Source organism: Falco naumanni, chromosome 10 (genome assembly GCF_017639655.2).
Source record: "Falco naumanni isolate bFalNau1 chromosome 10, bFalNau1.pat, whole genome shotgun sequence".
NCBI classification, from domain to species: Eukaryota; Metazoa; Chordata; class Aves; order Falconiformes; family Falconidae; genus Falco; species Falco naumanni.
This window is the reverse complement of record NC_054063.1, coordinates 20,514,426-20,535,254: the sequence shown is the minus strand read 5'-3', so window position 1 is coordinate 20,535,254 and position 20,829 is coordinate 20,514,426. Positions and strand designations below refer to the sequence as shown.

The window sequence follows — 20,829 nt, the reverse complement described above, 5'->3', positions numbered from 1 at the left end:
AACTCTGTCCAAGAACAACACAGGTTTAAACAGCCTGTTAATCGCCAGTGGGATCGGTATGTAGTTTACTTAGCATGTAGTACCTTGGTACGTACTTTGTCAAGTTCCTTTCTTTTGTGGGAAACTGTTGTCCTGATGCCTTTTCTCAAGCTGAATAATCATTACTGCCTGAAAAGGCCTAAAGAAGGCCTGAGACAACAAGTTCTTGTTCTGCTCTTGCCTCTTAACAACTGCTACTTCAAAAGCTTTCTGTAATGTAATTGTTTTGCCCTACTGCGATGCCTTTATAGGGATGGAAGATAATTGCACACATCAAGAATTTGAAACAAACGCAGATCTGAACTGGGGGCTGCCTCCAAGTATCCGTTTGGATGTGTAATACTCCTGATTATAAGGCAGTAATGGCAAACTACACTAAGGGTTATAACAGTAACTTTAAATTGAATGAATACCTGGTTGAATTACTCGGAATGTAAGTAGATCTTTAAATGCTGCTGGTGGTGTATCTGTGCTTCAAGAAGCATGGTTTATCAGTGTATCCATTCTTGCTTCACGCTGCCAGTTTGGTTACTGCTGTGATTCCAGAGCTCTGGTTATCAGTTGGATTCTCTGGTATCGCCCTGACAAACTGTACCACTCGAATTTTTATATTTTTCTGTCTTGACTCTGAGGGTTTAATGTTGGCAATGGAAAAAAGCAGGCACGTGGCTGATGCCAGGCTGCTGTGCAGGTATGAAGATGTCGCAGGCAAGGGAGACTTCAGGTTTATAAAATGAATAAACACCCCAATTGTCAGATCCTGTGCCTGGTCACCCTCCACCCTTCTGCCTCTAATAAATTCTGGCCTAAATTCCTTCATGTTTTGGATTTGTCCAGGTCTGAATGCCTGCCTCTTCCCTGTCCAGCCCATCAGTTCGGTCACTTTGCTCTGCCCTTGCAGGTTCAGCTGCTGAAGCGTGCAGAGCCGTGCTGTGTTCTGTGGGGTGCAGTTTGACTTTCCCTAGTTCATGCTTCATTTTGCCTTCCAAAGCTCGTTCCTGATGTCACTTTTACTGACTTCAAAGAGCACGTGGAGGAGACAAGTGTTGAGATCAGAAAAATGTTCCCTTTGTTTTGTGGCTAAGGACAGGAAAAAGGCTTTAAAAGTACAATCTCCTTAGCAGTGTCATGTCACTACATGTTAGGAGTAAATAAAATGCCAGCTGTGCGGCAAAGCTTGTGTGTCGTAGGGCTGCTGTTGCTTTAGATGAGCATCAAAACTCCCGAAATGTTGCTGTTGAAATGGTACAAGTGTGCTCTCCTGAGACTACTTTGACAACTCTTGTACTGTGGGGAGTGCTTGCTTGTATGTAAATTTTTGAGCAGGTCACTGAAGTGAGTGTGAAGATCTGCAGTCTAAGTGCATTACAACAGTTTCAGAGTTTTTTTCCAAGATACCTGGAAGTAGTATTTGCTACCCAAACCTTCCTGTGTGGCAGAGAGTGCTGGCTGGCTGCTTCCCTAACAGAAATAATTTGGGAAATTGGGTGTGTGTTTCTTGGGGGCGGGGAGGCTCTTCACACAGGAGGAAAATTTGGGTGTGTAGCACCCAGGCTGCAGACCATTTTAAATGTCACTTACAGCCTTTGAGTATTTTCTTGCTAGGAATTTAACTTGGTTTTGCTTCCTTGCTAGTGCTGTGAGTGGTTCCTTGGTATCTGCCCTGTGCTTCACTGCAAGGAACAAGGTAAAAGCTCCAGTGGGAAATACACGTCCAGGCTGGAGCCTGCTGCAGACTCGCAAAGGAACAGCGTGCCACCCAACAGAGCAGGATTACAGACCCATTCCCCAGTGAACAAGCTCACGGCTGAAGCAAAACCAACAGGCCATTATGCTGAGTGTTAATGTGAATTTTAATGAACAAACTCAGAGGGTTCCTTGCCGGTGAAGATCCGTTCTGTGGTCTTTACTCATACTTCTGCTCTTGACAGGGTGCGGGTTCTTCTTGCCACTTCTTACTCTGGTCTGCTCTTGTAGTGTTCGATGTGTGCCAGGATCCAGGCTGCTGGCAACAGTAAGCACACAGACATCACAGAAAGCGCGATGGCTTGTTCCTGCCGGCGGGAGAAGAAGCAGAGAACTAGTGGGATGGCTACGCGACAGCCACGTCCTACGCGGGGTTCCTGGGGTTCCGCGCACTGGTGCGGTCGGTCTAGTGCAAACGGATCGAGTGCACTTGTCTGTGCTCCTTGCTCTGTCCAGCTGTGCTCAGATGGACACACCTGGGGGCTGTGGGAGGGAGATGGGGGTGCGCACAGCAGCTTCCACCAACGGCTGGTTGCTCTCTAGATTTGTTTCCACCACTTCATGTTTCTCTGTCGTGATACTCACTGAGAAGTCAGAGCAACTTGTGACCTTCCGTCAGCAGTGAGGCTGGCGCTCGCTTGCAGTGTTTCCAAGAGCAGCTGTGCCTGACTTTCAGATGACTTTGAGGAGTGAATGGCAACCAGCAGCAGCCTCTTCTATTTCTGGTGCAGCAGGGCAGCACTTAACCCCTTGCACTGTCGCCTGTCTTTCTCTTTTTGGCTAGAAAAAGAGTCTCGGGGCTCACGATGCACTCTGCAGACCTCGGAAAGGCAGCAGGGGGTAAGCTGCACAAGCGAGGGGTGGAGGCAAAACCCAGCCAGGATTTCTGATAAAAAGCTCCTTTTTCCAAGCTCATTTTACCCAGTGCAGGAGGGTCTCCACAGCTGGAGCGGCTCCTGTTTTGGTGGGGACCTTCCCCAGAGGGAGGAATGATGGAGGGACCTACACGCTCTGGCTCTGCGATGACAGCAGACCCTGTCCTTGCCCACTGGACTTCTACTTCAGGGTGAGACCCCCGTGAAAGGGGGAATGGGACCCTGGGCTGACCGGTTGTCTTGAAGGGACTGTCATTGCCACCTCTGTGAGGTCCTTTGGCTCCCATGGCTTAGCCTCCCTGGGGGGCACCCTGGGCTGCTACCCTAAACCCCAAAGGTTAAAAAGGGGGCTGAAAGGATAAAATAAAATAGAAGCAAGATCATGAAGAGGGGAGCAGAGCCCCAACACCCTGTGGGGGTGCAGTCGAGCTTGCACTGCTTGGGGGGCACCTTCCCACCTTTTTCTCTCCCCCCTCCCCTTTTGCTTTCTCTCCCAACAAAAAGAATTTGGCTATAATGCCATAGGGTGGGTGTCGTGCCCCTCCAGCCAGGTTGTGTCCTGAGAGCAGGCGGCTCCCCCCCTTTCCAGCCCCCCACAAACTACTCACAGCAGCTGAGACTGGGTGTTCGGGTGGCTTGGAGGTGATTTGCACCTGGGGGGCCCGCGGGATCCGCAGCGCGCCGGCCAGCAGCCGGGAGCCCCGCTGGAAGCCCCACATGGCGACGGCAGGGTGAGCGTGCCACTCACTGCGGCCAGCTGCAGCTGCCCAGCATGTCACTGCTGCCACCGCCCGCCCTCGGCACGGGACCTGCTGCTCGCCCAAGGGAACGGTGGCGGAAAACCCTTAAACAGCAAGATTGTCCCAAATCACTCACTACTTAATTTTTTTTTTTTCTTTTCCTTATGCGTTGGAGTTTTTTCCTCCTAGCAGCACCCAGCTCCCTGTGCCTCCCAGGTCAAACCCCATGTCCTCGGTCAACAAGGTGGGTCCTCTCTGCGAGCAGACCTCTCCTGCTCCCCAGCTTTTTAAAATTTACAACTTAAAACTTAATGTATTTTTGGGGTTTTTTAAGCTGTTGCAGACGTGATGCCTGATCTTCTCAGTCTGATTGTAGTGAACTGGACCTAGCTCATCCTGTCTGTGGCAATGGCTTCTCCATCTTCTGTTGCGGCTCAGTGTTTGAGTCTGCTCAAAGCAGTGTATGCACGGGCTCCTCCTTGCGTGGTGTCTGTCCAACAAGCCCATCAGCCACGGGCTGTCTAAGGTGCTGTCAGGTCTGTTGCTGGTGTTTGATCAAGTTGAGCTGGAGTTTGCAAAAGCAGCTCCCAACTTGCCCCGACCTGAGAGCAGAAGTGGCTGAAAGCTTTCAGCTTGGCTGTTGTTCCTCCGGTGTTTGGGTGCTTGTCAGCAGGAGAAATTGTGCTCTTGCGACTTCAACACGTGCCTGCTTTGCTGAATAACCCAGCTGTGTCCTTTTCTTGCCTAAAATCCGCTCTGTAGGAAGTTTGCCAGGATTTGTATGCACCCATTCAGAGTTCTCCTTCCTGGGGCTGGGAACGCCACCTTCCTCTCCCTGACTCTCCTTGCAGCTCCTGGGGCTTCTTCGTGATTGCAGCAGGCTCTTCTGGGGGGTGAAATTGTGTCTTGTCTTCAGGAGGTCAGAGCTCTTCCCAGAACATCTGTCTCGGGAAGGTGCAGGCTTTTTTTACCTTAAAAACAGCACGATGGGCTGCAGGGGCCGTGGCTGGTCAAGCATACATTTGTCGATGAAAGATGATGCTGAAATTTAAAAGCGGCAACTGAATCCTCTTACCTTATATCTGTTGCTTTCAGCTGGCTTTCCAAAGGATTTCCCTTTCATTCCCTGCCCATCAGAGCCTCTTCCCGACCAGCTGACAGTCAGTAGTCTCTCTGTGCAGCAGACACAAAGCTGGGGGGTGGCGGAGTCTGACAGTGAAGATGTTTTGTGAAACTGCTCAAAATATCTGCCCTGTGAGACAAAGGAAAGGAGTAAGTGACCTCCAGGAAGCCCCTCTAGGTGACATCTCACACTCATCGACTTCTCCCTTAGCGTTAGTTGATTTTCTCGAGCAAACCGATGTTAGGCTGTGCTTGTTGTGACAGAAATATGTGACAGCTCCGCTCTCCTTGTCAGAAAGCAGTATCCAGCCGCCCCCCTCTGGGTCTCGAGCTCCGTTTCGCCAGCCTAAACCCGATGGAGGACCCCTCTGCTCAGGGGACTCGTCAAACAAGGGCCACGATGCCGCACGCAGCGTGGCCACCCCAGCCTGCCGCTTGCTGGCACCAAAGCAGGTGTCCCGAGTTCCCCCTTGCTGCTGACCCCCCCCTACCCCCTGTTCAGCATTTTAGGGTGTTAAGGAGAGGGCAGCGTTCCTGTGCCTGGGGCCCTTCCTGAGAACCTCCCTAGGAACCTTTTGCTCCCTTAACTCCCCGTCTGTGGCAGACACTCGCGATGAGGAGTGGTGCTGGGATTAAGGGGGTGACAGCAAGAGTGGCCACACTGGTGCTGGGCAACCGTGACAGGTTCGGCCGTTTTCGATGAACAGTAGGAGAATAATCCTGTTGTTGGGGAGTAAAGCCTTACAAATTTTGTTCTAACAGGAGCCAAATGAAAGGACCAATTAAAGTCCTTGAGAAACTGGAGAAACAGCTGGTGGTAAAGGACAGATGTGGTTAATGGATTTCCCCTGAAATTACCAGGGAAACTTGTCTGTGCCCTGACTTATGCAGAGAAAATCGTCCTGTGCAGATGAATAAAAAGAAAAAAGAAAAAAGCCTCGAGGAAACCCTCCGTTCTGGTCACAGCGCGATGGGCTACTTTGAAAAAGCTACATCAGGGTTCGAAGAGGTTTTGGTTTGCTGGGAGAAAGGCCTTTTCTGAAAAGGAGTATTTCAGTATTCCCGTCATGGAGCAAAGGAAGCCGAGTGAGTGTCTGCGGGGTCGGCGGGGGGAGTGCCGGCTGCTGGGGGCTCTTATGCCCAGAGCCTTCCCCAGGGGGTCTCCGCGCTGGCAGGCTGCGTGTACCTGCCCCTGCCGCAGGCTCACCATGCCTGGACCAGCCGGCGGTCGTGAATATTAAAGACTAAATTAAACTTGCCGTGGTAAGGTATGGGTTTAAATCCTCGAATATGAAAGGAGCAGAGCTGGGAGCAAATGTTACTGGTTGGGTTCTGCCCTTCGCTGCCCATCGGGATTGCTGCAAGGCACCTCTATCTGCAGCGACAGGGCTGCTCCAGCCAGGCTCTGCTCTGCGGGGAGCATCTGCCTCCTCGGCTGCTCGCCCAGGAGCTGGTGAGCAGAAGACCAGGAGCAGCTGGCGCAGGAGAGCTCTCTGACCCTTTTCACCCCTTGTTTTGGTAGGGAAGGCGTACAGCAGCTCTTTCTTAACCAGCCACCCTTGCTGCTGCTTCTCCTTTTCCTCAGCTTCTTCCCTGCATGTTTTCTGGTAGGAACACTGTTCCCAGACACATTACGCGTGCTCATGGAAAACCTGCCCTTCGCTCCTGTTCCGCGCGGCTGGACCCAGAGGTAGGACAAACAACACTGCCTTTGGCTGTGCCCTCTGTCTGTTCCCTACAAGCTCATGCCATTGTTTCCAGCGCGGTCTCTGGTTCAGGTTCCTCCTGACTGACTGCTGTCCCCGCTCTCTCTGGGGCTGGCAGTGGTGGGCTTGAGGCTGAATCTGGAGGGGCTCGTCCTGCCTCGCTCAGGAGCAAGCGGTGAGGAGCCTTCACCTTCCCCAGGCAGCAGCCAGCAGGGAGCCGTGGTGCCGTTCGCTGCTGCTGGGCCAAGGAAACACATTTTTGCTTCCTTAATGCTGATGGCAGCTTTGCTCGAGTCAGACACTGGCTTTTCTGCGGATTTGCAGAGAACAGATGTATAATATCTATCCTGTAAAGGCTGGATTGTTCAATAAGATAATCCCCCTCTCGAGGTGCCGGCAGTGGGTTGGTCAGAGATGCAGCATCTGGCTGCAGTGCTCAGTGTCCCCCTGCCCGTGGGGACAGCACCGCAGGTCTCCCTGCTGAGGGACGTTTGTCTCTGCAAGGACCAAAGCTGCTGCATGGGGTGGGATGGAGAAACTGCTGCTGTGATGCCCCTCTGACACGTCATGGATACAGGCAGCGCTTGATGGGGCCGAGAAGGGAACCTTGAGGATTCTCCTGCTGCAGGAGTGTGGAGGCTGAGCACGAGCTGGGGCTGCCCCACATGCGGGCTGAGCTCGGGGGTGGCCCGTGGCATGTGGGGGGAGCAGGGAAGGCTTTGAGGTGCAAGAGTCATAGGGTCAAGTGACAGGTGGACCTGGGAACCTCCATCTTCTAGTGAGCATTGACAAGTGAGCTGGAGGCATGTCTGGGATCTGGGGGGAATACCCATCCATTTAGAGCCACGGTAATTTGCTTTTTAGCTTTTTTTTTTTTTTCTTCCCTTCTACTCCCCTGAGACTGGGTTTGTAACTCCTGTGCTGCCCTGTGCTGATGGGGGGTGGAAGTGTCTCTGTGGGGGCTGCCACCTCCCGTGCCGAAGGGTACGGGCACGCTGTGGGGCTGGTCAGGCCGCTGCTTTCAGCTCTTGTGGGATCTGCAGTTTGCTCACCTGTGACACGGGGCAGCAGGAGCTTCACCGGGGTCAGGGACCCACGTGCCCTGCTGTGGCTGCTGGCTGCCCTGGGGATTCGGCTGGTCAAACGCGGTCACAGATCTCTCTGGAGAGCGGCGCTGCAGCCAGGCAAGAGCCCATGCATGGCCAGGCTGGGGCAAGGAGCCTGCTGGGGACGCGTGCCACAGCCAGGGCAGTGTGGCCCTGGCACAGCCCAGCCTGGGGAGGGTGGGCTCCTCTGTGCATGGTGGCAGTGCCCTGGGGACAGCTTAGTAAAATGCTGCTTGGTCTGTAACTGGCCTTCAGAAGTGCACAGAGACGTACGGGGTGGGGAGAAATGGGGCTGGGTGCCAGCGGTGCCCCTGCGGCGCGGGCCATCGGGGTGGGATGCTTGCTGGCGCCCGTGCCGTGCCCAGAAACGTGTGCGGCGGTGGGGTCTCGGGCAGGGAGCCAGGGAAGGCACCCGAAACTGAAGCTTGGACCGGTTCCCTCCGAGAGCTGGCGAGGAGAAGGGTTAAAGCATGGCTGGGGGCAAAGGTTGGTTATGGTGCATGGTTCTTCCTGTGAGGTGCTTTGCTGGAGTGCTTTTTCTGTCTGCTTTGCTGGAGAGCAGCCGCAGCCCCTCGCCGGGGCCCTGCAGCGTGCCTGGGCAGCTCGTAGGTCAGTCCTAGCAGCCTGGGGTTTCCTCTCTCCGTTCCTCCTTCCTCAGAGCACGAGGCAGCCCCGGGACCTCCGTGCTCCCCACTGTGGGCAGTATCATCTCAGCAAATACCTGCACGTCAGGACTTACTTGTATTATTTTTTTTTTAAGGAGGGAGGGGAAAAAAGTTATTTCCTTCCTTCTTTCTCTGTGGGGTGACTTCCGTCCTTCCCGCTGTGAGAGCCCGACAGCCGCCCCGGACCAAAGGCAAGGTCTCGTTCTCTGACCCCCCATCAGGGTTTGGCTCTTGGTTTTGATCTTCCTGGAGGCAGGAGCGGGCGGTTTATCGCAATTCAGTCTCCAGCGTTGCCTGGCGTGAGGAAGCGGAGCCGGCCCGAGTGCTGCCAGCAGCCGGCTGCGGCCAGGGAGGGACTTTGGGGACAGTCAGCCTGGGCTGGGCGCTCTGGCCACTCTTGTGTGGCCCCGGTGGGCTTGCAGCTCTGCCCGGGGAGTTCTTGGTGCCTTGTTTTACCCTCTGTATTATTCTGGAGCTTAGCATTGCCAGGCGCCAGCTACAGCTCCCTTCTGTACAGCTCTGTTTGTATGTGTCTATAGCTATACATATCTTTAATATATACTTATAGGTATGTTTACGTGTTATATATAAATATATAAAAAGATATCTATACAGATCTGTATTTTTATATATATGTATAAATGAAATAAAAGGCTCCTGTCCTAGTAAGCCAGTAGCTGAAGCTGAGCTAAACATGTGAGTGAGAAGCAGCATCGGGTGCAGCGAGCTGGGCGATGGGGAGCCACTGAGGCCGCAGGAGGGCATTTGACAGTGTCCCAGAACAGCACTGGGAGGAAGGGGAGGAAAGGGAGGAAGGTGGCTGCGTTGTATTGGAAGAAACTGGTGAGCCTCTGTCACGGAGGAGAAGAGGGGAGGAAGTCGGAGAAGTGATGTAGCCAGTGGGTGGGTGAGGTTTGGGCGAGCTGGGGGGAGCCTTGCTGGGCTGGGAGGCAGCTGGAGCCCAGGGGGAGCGAGGGGGGCTGCAAAGGGGGAAATGAGCCCAGGTGGGGGAGAGCTGCCCAGGCGCTGTGGGGGAGGCTGCAATGGAGGGTGCTGGTAGAGGTGCCGGTGGTGACCAGCTGGGAAGCTAAAAGAAACACAGACCCTAGGAACATAGCGAGGCAGGTGAGCTGCCAGCCTTGGCGGTGAGCAGGGTGGTCCAGGAAGGTTTTGGAGAGAGAGGCAGCCTGCAGCCCCTGCTTTGGGCTGGTGTCAAACTGCCACGCTCAGCCTGCCCCGGCTTGGTCCGTTCGCCACTTGCCCCGGACTCTTGTTGTTCTGCAGCTCGGCTTGGTTCAGAAATGGCCGATGGCAAGGAGGACCCCGCTGTGTTCACCTCTGCCTCTCTGCCCTCGGACCCACGGCTGCTGGCGACGGTGACCAACGCTTACCTGGGCACCCGCGTGTACCGGGACATCCTCCACGTCAACGGCGTGTACAACGGGGCAGTGGGAGACACGCACCGTGCTGACATCCCCAGCCCCCTCAACGTCAGGATGGTGGTGCCTGCTGCGGACAGCCCGGCCGAGACCTTCGCCTTGGACACCCGGACGGGTGAGCAGCCGAGTGCGGGCGGGCACCTCCCTGTCCTGCCGCCTCTGGACCTTCAGAATCTGGAGCATCCGCCGCTCTTCCGTCCCGCTGCTGGTGACCCCCTTCTAGAGGTTAAAGTCTCTTTGCCTGAGTTGCCTCTTCCACAAGGTCACGTCTGTCTTCTCCCCATTTTATCTTCACCTGCGGGGTGATGTTCTTCCAAAGTTGTGTTGGAGCAAGTGGAAAATTCCCTTTCCTTGTGAGAATAAGTGACTTTCAGACTGTATCTCAATCCCTGCTGGAGCCAAGCTTGGAAAACAGTTTAGTCATGAAGCCCGATGAAACATTCTACAGCATAAATCATTCCTCTGTGGCTTGGCCAGATTCAGTGTGTTAACAGTCAAAAAGCTCTGTTTGGATCTGGACCTGGGAAAAGGTGGTTCCTTTGCCAGCGAGAGCCGGTAGATAGGGCTGAAATGGGAGCCTGGGGCAGAACATCGGGACCTGAGGGTTCAAAAGGCTGATGGCTCATATTGTGCTCACAGGAACCTTCAGCCACGTGCTTCAGTCAACAGACTATGCAGCCACCCAACAGATCTACGCTCACCATTCCCTCGTCCACTTGATGGCCTTCAGCATCACCATCCAGCGATCAGCTCACGCCACCCGACCCATCACGGTCCAGCTCCAGACTCCTTTTGTGACAAAGAGCCAGGACCTGGACCTGAGACAAGGACCAGACTTCCAGGGAGCACAGTGAGTTTGGGTGACGGGGGCACCCTGCCCTGAATACACCCTTCGTGGGCTGTTGCGTGCTGCCCTGCTCACCGTTAGGAAGTAAATTGCAAAGTAAGATTAGAGCAAGACTGAAATACTAAGTAGTGTGGAGGCTTGTGCAAACCTGCTTCTTCCAGGCAGGTATATAAAATGTTAGGTATTGAAATGTTTTTATTAGTTGCAACTCCAGAATTATTACATGTAAAAGAGCACCAAAGGCCACAGGGACTAGATGTGATGACAAAGAAATGAGTGTGGGGAAGACAGTGAGTCTGGGGGAGGCGACCTCTGGAAGTGGCTTCCTGGGGCTGGGGATCAACAGCAAGGAGTGTCGCTCCTTGAGGGTGGGACGGCAGCTGAGCTGAAGCGTGGGGACAAGGAAGCTTCCGCCCTAGATGGGACAGGAGCCTGGTGCGAGGCTGCCAGTGGGAGGTCCCCTCTGCGTGGGTGGACATGCATGGAGTCCCACCTGCTCCGCTCTCCCTTCACCTGTCTCTTGCTGCCTCTCACAGCTACGTCTACGGGAAGACGCTGGTTCCTGAGGTGGAGGGGGGACCTCGTCCCACAGTTCACATGCTCTGGACACCGGTGCCGCAAGCCTTGACGTTGCATGGGGAGGAGCGGGAGCAATCCTGGGAGTTCCTGACGGCCGTGGCTGAGAGCGAAGAGGAGGTGAAGAAGAGCTACAGTGAAGGGCTGGCCCTTATCGCTGCTGGCTCCCTGCACTCCTCCCATGCCCAGGCATGGGCCACGCTGTGGCAAGGCTGCTGCGTCGACCTGGACGGACCTCTGCCTTTGAGGCAGGCCCTCTATGGCTGTCTCTACTACCTGCTGAGTGCCATCCCACCCCGTGGGAGCCCGGGATTCCTCTTCCATGGCATCAGCCCTGGCGGTTTGTCCAACGGCACTCAGGGCGAGGACTACTGGGGCCATGTCTTCTGGGACCAGGTGGGTGGAAGCCATGCTAGCTGGCAACCTGGGGGCTTTGCACGGTGACTGGGATGGAGAAGAGTCAACAGGAGGTTGGCGGGAGCTTCCTCCTTACTCCCAAGTAGGGGCACCTTGGCACCAGCCCCTTGCTGGCGAGCATCCTCCTGCTCCTTTTGTACCGGCGACCCAGACTCAGCTCAATCCCTGGAGTTGCTTATCTGGGCTGTCCTCTAACTCGAAAGCAAATTGCCTAAATCAAGGCTAGATGCCTGGGGCTGCTGCGTAGCTGATGGGGGCAAGGGGTCAAGAGAGACCCCACCACAGGGCAGCCCCCTTCCCCAGGCTGAGGGCTGGGGCTGAGGTGGTTGGGGTCACTCGCCCAAGGGGGCTGCAGTGACTAGCTTGGAGCACGGCCACCAACTTTTAGCTATTTAAACCAAAGCAAGCTGAAACCTGCCCTTCTTCCAGCTTCAGCAGGCTTCAGGCACCAGCGAGCCCTGTTGTGTCCAAACCACTGAAAAAACCCAGAATTGCTTCCCGCGATGGGCACATTTTAAACATAGGATTGGTTGTGCTCAATAAGCTGGCTGGGCTGGGTGGCTTTGCCCCTGCCAGAAGCTTAGAACTGCTCTCGGGGCAGCCACGCTGAATGTGTGCACATCTCTGTGGCTGAGCGGTGATGGCATGGCGCGGGCAGGAGACGCTGCTGCATGGTGTTGAAGCTCCTGTGCTAAATCTGGTCTGGTCTTTTCAGTGGGCAAGGGCTTTTCAGTCCTGAAGAGCTTGTGTGTTTGCTTCCTGGTGACACATGTGGTTTTGACCTTCTCCAGAGCCTCTGGCTTTGGAGGACCCACGCATCCCTTCTCTTGCTGGATGGGAGGTCCTGCTGGGATCACCCCAGTGAGGTACCCAAGAGCAGCAGGCATGGGCAGAAACAGTCCCTCGTGGATTTATCCCTTTTAATGACCCCCCACAGTCATTAAAATTACAAAATAATTACCACCTTTAAGTAGTAGCAAAATCACGGTCAGAGCATTTGGGATGGGGGCAGACTTGAAGAGTGAAACTGGTGGGAGCGTTTGGGTGCCCCACCAGCCAGTCCCACCGCCTTGCCTTGCTTGGATGTTTGCAGGACACCTGGATGTTCCCGAACATTTTGCTGTTTTATCCTGAAGCTGCCCGAGCCATCCTGGAGTACCGGATTCGCACGCTGGAAGGAGCCTTACACAACGCGCAGGAGCAAGGCTACAAGGTGGGGACAGAGGTGTTGGGCTGAGGGCAACACCACCCAGCCACTGGCAGCCAGGAGGACAGCTGGGCTTGGCTCTTCCTCTCTGGCTCTAGTTTTAGCCAGGGGCTGTGAGCAGGGCATGGCCCGCAGGTGGTGGACCAGGGAGAGCATCTCAAGATGCTGTGCTCAGCTGCGTCATGGGTGTCTCCTGGCAGGGTGCTAAGTTCCCGTGGGAGAGTGCAGCCACTGGCCGGGAAGTCTGTCCTGAGGACATCTATGGAGCCCAAGAAATCCATGTCACTGGGGATGTTTTGATGGCCTTTGAGCAGTATTACTGCACCACGCAGGTAAAGGGAGCATGTGCCACCTGGATGGCCTGGTGGCAAGGTCTGCAGGGCATCTGGTGGTGACCACTGTCCCTTCCCAGAGAAACTCTGCTGCTATCTGCTCCTGTCAGAACTGCCGGTAGTGCCCCAGGGTCCCTTCTTCAGCCCTGCCTCCTCTGTCCTTCTCCTCTTGGGCGGCTCAGCATCCTGTTGGCTCAATCCAGGCCAGTTTTCTGACGTTTTCTCCTGCTACATCCATCTCCTTAGATCTCCTGTCCTCCTGCTGAGTTTGGGTCTGGTTGAGTCTCCCTCACATCCCTGTTTTTCTCTGGCTTTGGCTCCATCCAGGACCAGAAGCTGTTCAGGGAGGACGGAGGCTGGAAGCTGGTGGGTGCTGTGGCTCAGTACTGGTGCAGCAGGATGGAGTGGAGCAAGGAGGAGCAGTGCTACCACATCAAAGGTACTTCTGCAGCTGCCAGACCTGTTTGTAGAGAAGGGGTTTGTGAGCAGAGGCTCGGAGTCCCTCCAGCCAGACCCGGATGGAAGTGCACTGGCTCTTCAGATTCCTGCCCTCTGGAACATCCCATAGATGATATTTGTGTCTGTGTGAATATGTAACCAGATGGTCAGCTCTCTGGCACAGTATCAGTTGTTTCTTCTCTCAGCCCCTTGCCACTCATAGGGCATCTCTAGAAGTCTCCTTCTATGGTGGTACGAGCTGATGCCACAAGCACAAGTGCCTTCAGACCTGCTGTTGTGACTGGTGGCGCTTAGAGAAGGCAGAGTGCAAGGGCTTGGGAGAGGAAGGAGTTTTCTAAGTGTTTTCTAAGAGACCTGAATTTAAGTCCTCCAGGAGACTGCAGGAGTTTAATCCCTTGAAGGACATCTGGTGCTGTTGGTGCCAAAAGAGCCCAACTGCTGGTGTGTCTGGCAGGGCAGAGGGTGCCTCCGCAGGCAGCCATCACGTAAACCAGTGCAAGTTAATGCTGATGGCTGCTTCTGAAAACGGATGCCAAGGGGTAGGAGAAGTGAAGGAGATGTGTTTGTGGAAAGAGGGTCTGGAGGAGAAGGCTGGGTTAGAGTGAAGGGGTCTGTGTGAAACTGGGGTGGTCAGAGCTGGGTTTGCTGCCCTTGGAGCAAAGGTCCTTGGAGATATCCCCGGTGCCCACAGGGGATTCACATATTTAAATGTCTATTTTCACATTTCTCTTGGGAAGTGGCCATCTCTCCTCCTGGGGACAATCTGCACAAAAGCAGCAAAGGAGGGAGCTGAGCTTCTAGAGAGGGAAAGGTTTAATGACTTGATCAACTTGATGGAATGACTTGAAAGAATTAGTGACTTGAAGGTCACCTTGCCTGTGGGGTGAGGGGGGTGCCCTCAGGCTGAGGTACCTGCTGCTTGTCAGCCACAGCCATACGCTGGGTTGTTTCTCCTTCACAAGCAGCACTGCTCGTGTTCTCTGCTAAGCATTGCACCCAGGTCTCTGTGGGATCCCACCAGCAGCAGAGGGGCATCACCTTGGCACAGGGACCCCCGGCGCTGCAGCGGGGGTGTCCCCCTCTCGTGCTGCTTCCCTGAGGATGAGCGCCAAGCCATGCCAGACCTGGGGTGTGCTGCGGTGTGAAGTGTCCCCTTCCTCTTCCTCCAGGTGTCATGCCCCCGGATGAGTACCATCACCAGGTTGATAACTCTGCGTACACCAACGCCGTGGCACAGCGGAGGTAACACGTGTGCCTTCTCAAAGCCTGGCCCGTCTCTCTTCTTTTCTGCCCAGCCGTCTGGCAGGGATAGGAGGCAGCAGGGCTCCAGCATGGGATGCGCCTTTCCTCCCCTCGCATGCCTCTGTCCGAGCGGGTCTCCTTCGCCGGCCTTCACCATCAGCGGAAGGGAGTAGGTGGTCCCACGGCTCCATCTGGCCTGGTTCGGGTGGCCACATGAGAGCAAGGGGTCTCGCTTCACAGGAGGGCTCTTCTCTCCCTGCCTTTAGTGAGGTGTCTGTGCAACTACGCAGCTGGAGACATCTAAAGCTAGAGGAACGGACTCCCGACTCCAGCGAGGAAAGCTGTTACCCCAAGCTTAAACTCTGACCTGTGTGCTTTCAGAGTAGTTGCTGCTTTGCAGTTACGGCTCAATTAGTCCTTTCTCTTCCCTTTCTTCTCTTCCCGGCTCTGAGGGGGACACAGGCACCCGTGCCTGATGGAAAGCACTGTTCCTCGCTGCTTTTCAGCTTAAACTTTGCAGCTGATGTTGCTCGGGACTTCTTGATCCCTGTGCCAGAGGAGTGGGTGGACTGTGCCCAGAAAGTCAAAGTGCCCTTTGATGCGGAGAAGAAATATCATCCCGAGTACGACGGTTACAGCCCAGGTGAGCGGAGAGGCAGCAGCCAACCCCTGAGATGGCCACTGCTCGCTCTTTGTAAGCCTGCGAGAAGTGGGGACCCTGACTGCTCCAGACACAGGAACCGTGGCTGGGGGGTTGGCTGGAGTAAGAATCCCCAGCATTGCTCCCCAGGTGCAGCATTTAGGCTTTCCACACTGGCAAACAGGCTTGTAGAAGTTTTTCCTGCCTCTTAGTGGATCTTTTGTCATTAGTGGGCTCATAAAATTAGAAAATTTGGGAGCGTGGAGAGTAGGAAGAGACTTTTAGCCCTGGGCTGCAGATGCTGTGGTTGCTATGAACCCACTGCTGACAGTTAGGTCTGTCTTTCCAAGGCCAAGGGCGGCGTGTTGCCCATCCAGAGCTACCTGGCCCTCTAGAAGTGGAAGGTCCAGTTCCAGTGGTAATGCCTGCCCCGTTAAGTGCCCCTTTTCCCATAGTTAGGGGCAGGGTAGCCTGGATGCATGGGATCCTGGGAGCTATTCCTTCACACCTGGAGCTCAGGTGATACCAGGCTGGATGCCATCACGTTAGGGCTGTGCCAGCGTCCCGCCTCAACACAGCAGGAAGGACAAACCATAAGCTGCTGCTCTGGTCTGCCTGTAGCAAGGCAGCAATGAGTTGTCCTCCCTGCAGGTCCACTGCCTTCCCCCTGCTGGTGTGGCATTTGTTGTTCTAAGCTGATGATTCTGTGAGAGGTTTGTTCCCCATGTGAGTAAACAGAGCATCAGCCGGCCAGTTGTTCCTGGCTGGCACACGTGGTCTGACCAGCTCCTTTCCCCAGGTGAGCCTGTGAAACAAGCTGACGTTGTCTTGCTTGGGTTCCCGCTGATGCACCCCATGAGCTCTGAAGTCCGGAGAAATGACCTGGAGATGTATGAGCCCGTCACTGAGCTGGATGGGCCAGCCATGACCTGGGTAAGGAAAGGGGGAAAGCCGAAGCTGGGATTCATCCCCGAGGTGGTTGTTTCCATCCAGGTTAGGGACCACCAGCCCCGTCAGCAGACACGATTTGTCAGACCTGCTTTAAATTCTAAGGGAGTGTGAGGAGTGCGGAGCTAGAGGAGTGCACCAAAGGTGTCGGTCCTGGGTCAGAAGGATGCTGGCCGTGGGGTCCCTCAGAAGCTTTTGCTGCATTGCTGCCCCTGGGGAGCAGCAGCAGGTGAAAGGCTGTTTCTCTCTCTGGCAGAGCATGTTTGCGGTGGGCTGGCTGGAGCTGAAGGAGGTCCAGAGAGCTCAGAGCCAACTGAACAAGTGTTTCAGCAACATCACGGAGCCCTTCAAGGTTAGCTGCATGGTGTGGGTGCTTCCCTGTGACAAACGCCTCTTGCTTTTATCTTGCCTGCTCCCAAGTAGGTTGTGTCACACCGAGAGGCATCGCTTGGGCTGCAGCCCATGCTGACGGCACTTGTGGTCACCAGGTGATTATTACATTGGGCTTGGTGGTTGCATGCTCCATCTCCTCTCTGTGTGCTTCCAAAGAGCAGTGAGGAGGCATCTGATTCCTATCAGGCAACACAAAGCCATGGGTCGCTGTCGTACACCCCCTAGGCTTCCTTCTGCCTAGGAATGGGAAGGGGCATGGAGATGGTGCTACTCAGGGACGCATCAAAGCCCACCCACCACCTCATGCCGGGATGGGCAGCAAGGCGTGGTCATTGCAGCACCCCAGATAGGTGACAGTGACGATGATAAGCGTGTTCAACCCCTCAAAACTGCGTGAAGAGTCCCAGTGCAGCTGTTGAGTCATCTATTTCTCTTGCTGGAGCAGATCTGGGTGGAGAACTCAGACGGGTCGGGAGCTGTGAACTTCTTGACAGGGATGGGTGGATTCCTGCAAGCTGTCCTCTTTGGCTACACAGGCTTCAGGTGAGACCTATCTTATGTTATATTTAATTTCTAAGCAACTACATATCACTTGAAACCTTACTGTTCATCTGCAGCAATGTGGTTTTACTCATGAAAAAGTCAAGGAACTTGCAGCATCCAGAATATCCTGCCAAGCTCCCAGCAGGCAATGACAAACAGGAGCGTTAATGTTCCCGGATGAACTGGGAACAGTTAGTCACTGGTGGGGAAGAGGGTGGAGATATCAGAAATGACAAGTTTTGGTTTGTTCCTCCTCCAGCTGCGTCAGTGTTAAAGCCATTGGCTTCAAAAGGCGGCATGGCAAGGCCAGTGCCGGTCTCTCCGGCACTGGCTGACACCCCTGGAGAAGAGGGACATCCTTGATTCCGGGGTTGTGGCTAGCCCACATCATTTTGATGCTTGCATGCCAGAACCACATCCCGACCTGCCCGCTCCATAGGTGGCTGTTGCTTTGGTTTCTTCACCAAGTGTGGATGAAGCTTAGGGACGATGATCCACCAAATACGTGGGCCGTTTGGTTCGGTAGTTGCAGAGAAAAGTCCCTACAGTCACCCTGCAGGCAAACAGCAGTCTGCTTCTAATGACACCTTATAGGCTGTAGGCTTCTTAAGGGGACTGCTGTAAACAGAGACCCCACACCGAGCTGCTGCAGGTGTGTTCCCGCTGTAAAGACTGGAAAAGGATTTGGAAGAGGGAAGCGGCTCTTTCCATGTCACTTGATGAGTGAGTGGCGCGTTTGGGAAGCTGAATGCCATTTGCTAAGTCTGCCCTCTGGCTCAGCCATAACATCCCCTGCCTCCCATGCATGTGGTGCGGAAAGACCCTCTGCAGCCCCCCAAAGCCATCTGCCATGCGTGCGGCGCTGCAGACCTCTGCGGAGGAGCGTGCCCAGCCGGCATCGCCACGGCATCAAAATACCTTAGAACAACCATTACGCTGCTGATGTAATTTCAAAGCTGTGTCTCTCATCCAAATCAGTCCGGTGGTTTCTACCCTGAAGCAACAGTCTCCTGAGCGTATTCTTAGTTTAACTGAGGATGGATCAAACTGACAACCCATTTGGTTTCCAGCGAAACCTTTTAGCACTAACTCTGTGGTTTTACTCTGTGTGTGTGGCCAGAAGTTGCCGAGAAACCCACTGGTTTCTTGGTGGAGCTGGGCGTGAGCTGCGGTATTCCCAGCTGAAAACCTCAATCCCAGCTTTCGCGAAGCCCGACGGTCCTCAGATGCTCCTTGCGTGTTGAGCCGGGCCCTCCCAGCACAAGCTCAAGCCACAGGCTTTGGGGCTCCAGCCAAACTCCTGCAGATGTTGAGGTGACATTTATGTGTCCCTCCAGGTCACGCTCTTGCCTCGCCCATGGTACGCGGTGGATCCTGCCTGGCGCTGCCCTGCTGCTCAGGCTCTCCACTGTCTTGAGCCTCTCCTGAGTCCCCTCCAGCCCACTGAGTCCTCTCCACATGTTAGGGAGTGATGGGCAAGAGCTCTCGTGTCAAGATTTGAGTAGGAGATAACAGTGACTGTTGTCTTTCCTCATCCAAAGCCCAAACGCACCAGCGGGCTCCGTTTGACCCTGGGTACGGGCTCGCAGAAAGGATTCAAGCTGTTTTCTTGATTTTTGTATCTTGATCTGTATACGTGAAGGAGCACATACAGCAGTGCTGAACCTAAGTCCTTTCGAACCAGTGAAGGTGGGAGCTGATGTGGGTTGCCCAAGGTCACCTTGCCAACCCACTTTGGTCACAGCTTGGGCAAGTGAAAACCAAGCTGTGTGGCCACATCTCTGTTAACATGGCAAATTACAGAGAGGGTCAGCACTAGTGGTCAGGTGTGTCTCATGATTCAGTTGAGCAGCACTTCCAGGAGCATCCCCACCAGGTGTGAGGTGAGCTCCCATAATCTCCTCACCACCGTGGTACAGCTTGCCAAGGAACGGCAGGTGAGAACAAATACCTGCTGCGAGGTATTTGGGCTGAAGCTGAGTGTCCATCCTAAACATCCCAGCTACTGCCATCTCCTGAGCTGCTCACGTGGCTGGGACAGAGTGCCATGCGTGGCCCACGGCCTGTGCCGTAGGTTGGTGTCACCAGATTTCAATGGCAATTCCTGCCTGGGATCCACGGCCACCTCTGCTCCTTCCCATGCCCCATTCCCCTCCCTGTCTCTGAGCAGGGCGCTCCTGAAGTTTAGTCAGCATCGCTGCTGCTGAAGCCAACCTCGGAACCGGAGTGGGGAGCTGAGCTGTCTTGGAAGAAAAAAAAAAAAGATATTTTTGCTCTTTCTTATTAAAAAAATAAAATCCAACCTAATGGAAAGCACAGAGCCCAAGTAAGGGACTGGAAAGGGGGACAGGAATGGCCTCAGGTGCCGGACCATGAAATCACAGCCCAAGTAGCTCTTCACCAGATGATTCATCCGTGTGCTCAGGGTTTGCCTGGAGATCCTTGGGATGCATCACGGACACTCTGCCCAGAGATGCATGGCACAACGGGGGAGGCCTCCGGGATGTGTGAGGCTGGGCTGCAGAGGGTCTTTCCACACCACACCCGAGGGAGGCAGGCGATGTTATGGCTGAGCCAGAGGACAGGCTCAGCAAATGGCATTCAGCTTCCCAAACGCGCCACTAACTCATCAAGTGACACGGAAAGAGCCGCTTCCCTGTTCCAAATCCTTTTCCAGTCTTTACAGCGGGAACACACCTGCAGCAGCTCGGTGTGGGGTGGAGGACACAGGGTCTCTGTTTACAGCAGTCCCCTTAAGAAGCCCGCAGCCTATAAAGTGTCATAGGGATAGGGGGAGGTGGCTGACCGCTTCGTAGCTACCCTCTGTCCCCACCGCTGATGTGCTCCTGCCTTTCCAGGATCACCCGCTCCAGCCTCCGCTTCAACCCTGCCTTTCCTGATGACATCAACAAGTTGAAAGTCACTGGTGTCTCCTACTTTGGCAATAAACTGAAGTTCATCATCACCAAAGAAGTGATCAGGATCAAAGTGACCGAGTATGCCCGGGAGCCTCCAGCACCTCCCCTGGAAGCTGTGCTGGAGGAGTCGGGGCAGCGGTTTCCCCTGTGGGAAGGTAAGGTGTCATCACCTGGGACTGCTTCCTAAAAATAGACAATTTGGGGGAGAAACCATTCCCGTATCTCACACAGGTTGGGTTTTGTTGTAGGACAGAGTGTCTCCTTCCCCACGGCGGCCGGCTGGATTCAGAGGTCATCCACTGAGACATTTTAAACCTTGGTTGATCTGGGATTTACCCCCCTGAGGCAGCAGAAACCAGCTGAAGAGTGGATGTCTGCAGAGGGGGAGGGGGAAGGTGGAGGTCCCAGGCTGTGCCATAAACCCTTTGCCCCCATGGGACCGCACGCTGTCTGCATGGCCCTGGGGCGGGGTGGTGGGCTCAGGGCTGTCACTGTGGCTGCGGTGGCAGCAGCTCCCGGTGGTGCTGAGCATCCTCGTCTGTGCCAGGGGGCAGTGAGCCCCCTGACTCCCCTTCATGTGCCTTCAGCATCTCTCGCTTAGCAGAGGAGGTGAAATAAAGCCTGAAAGCGACTGTTTTAAATGCATTATCTAAACACTCATGACTTGTTTCTGCTTTCTGTACCTGTGTATAAACAGATATAGGATGACCCTAGCTGAATGGATCCGTATTTAGTCCAGCCCGTATGTGTGCTGACTCCCAGCTACTCCAGCACCTCCCGGCTTGGTCCTTGCCTTCTCCCGCCTGCCTGCATCGCTCCGGGGGCTCACAGGGCGGTGGAGGCTCCACCAGCGCTGCCCGCCACGTCAC

The 20,829-nt window shown here is 54.7% G+C and overlaps 1 protein-coding gene and 1 long non-coding RNA gene across 6 annotated transcripts; one reads left to right on the top strand and one right to left on the bottom strand.

Moving 5' to 3' along the window:
* Positions 1 to 1,874: 1,874 nt before the first annotated feature.
* On the bottom strand, positions 1,875 to 5,695 carry LOC121094427. Its single transcript, XR_005829841.1, has 2 exons — positions 3,269 to 5,695; positions 1,875 to 2,093 (listed from the first exon to the last, which is right to left on the bottom strand). It is a non-coding gene; the product is annotated as an uncharacterized LOC121094427 (long non-coding RNA).
* Positions 5,696 to 5,721: 26 nt separating this feature from the next.
* Positions 5,722 to 20,605, top strand: PGGHG (protein-glucosylgalactosylhydroxylysine glucosidase). Of its 5 annotated transcripts, none has more exons than XM_040607910.1 (14): positions 5,722 to 7,076; positions 9,284 to 9,553; positions 10,078 to 10,288; positions 10,822 to 11,257; positions 12,372 to 12,491; positions 12,686 to 12,817; positions 13,145 to 13,256; positions 14,446 to 14,518; positions 15,025 to 15,161; positions 15,958 to 16,091; positions 16,363 to 16,458; positions 16,945 to 17,042; positions 19,901 to 20,115; positions 20,209 to 20,605. In XM_040607910.1, exons 2-14 carry the CDS (start codon positions 9,301 to 9,303, stop codon positions 20,271 to 20,273), a joined length of 2,082 nt encoding a protein of 693 aa, XP_040463844.1. In that variant the 5' UTR covers positions 5,722 to 7,076; positions 9,284 to 9,300; the 3' UTR covers positions 20,274 to 20,605. The 5 variants fall into 5 exon arrangements, with proteins under 5 accessions (XP_040463844.1, XP_040463845.1, XP_040463846.1 ...); XM_040607911.1 differs by lacking the exon at positions 5,722 to 7,076 and adding an exon at positions 7,112 to 8,842; XM_040607913.1 differs by lacking the exon at positions 5,722 to 7,076 and adding an exon at positions 9,758 to 9,968 and having other exon boundaries at positions 9,465 to 9,553.
* Positions 20,606 to 20,829: the final 224 nt, after the last annotated feature.

Coding starts and splice junctions, on each gene's coding strand:
- PGGHG (XM_040607910.1), top strand. CDS start 9,301: ATGGCCGATGGCAAGGAGGACCCCGCTGTGTTCACCTCTGCCTCTCTG. Junction 14,519..15,024: donor AACGCCGTGGCACAGCGGAG/GTAACACGTGTG, acceptor GCTGCTTTTCAG/CTTAAACTTTGCAGCTGATG. Junction 15,162..15,957: donor GTACGACGGTTACAGCCCAG/GTGAGCGGAGAG, acceptor TCCTTTCCCCAG/GTGAGCCTGTGAAACAAGCT.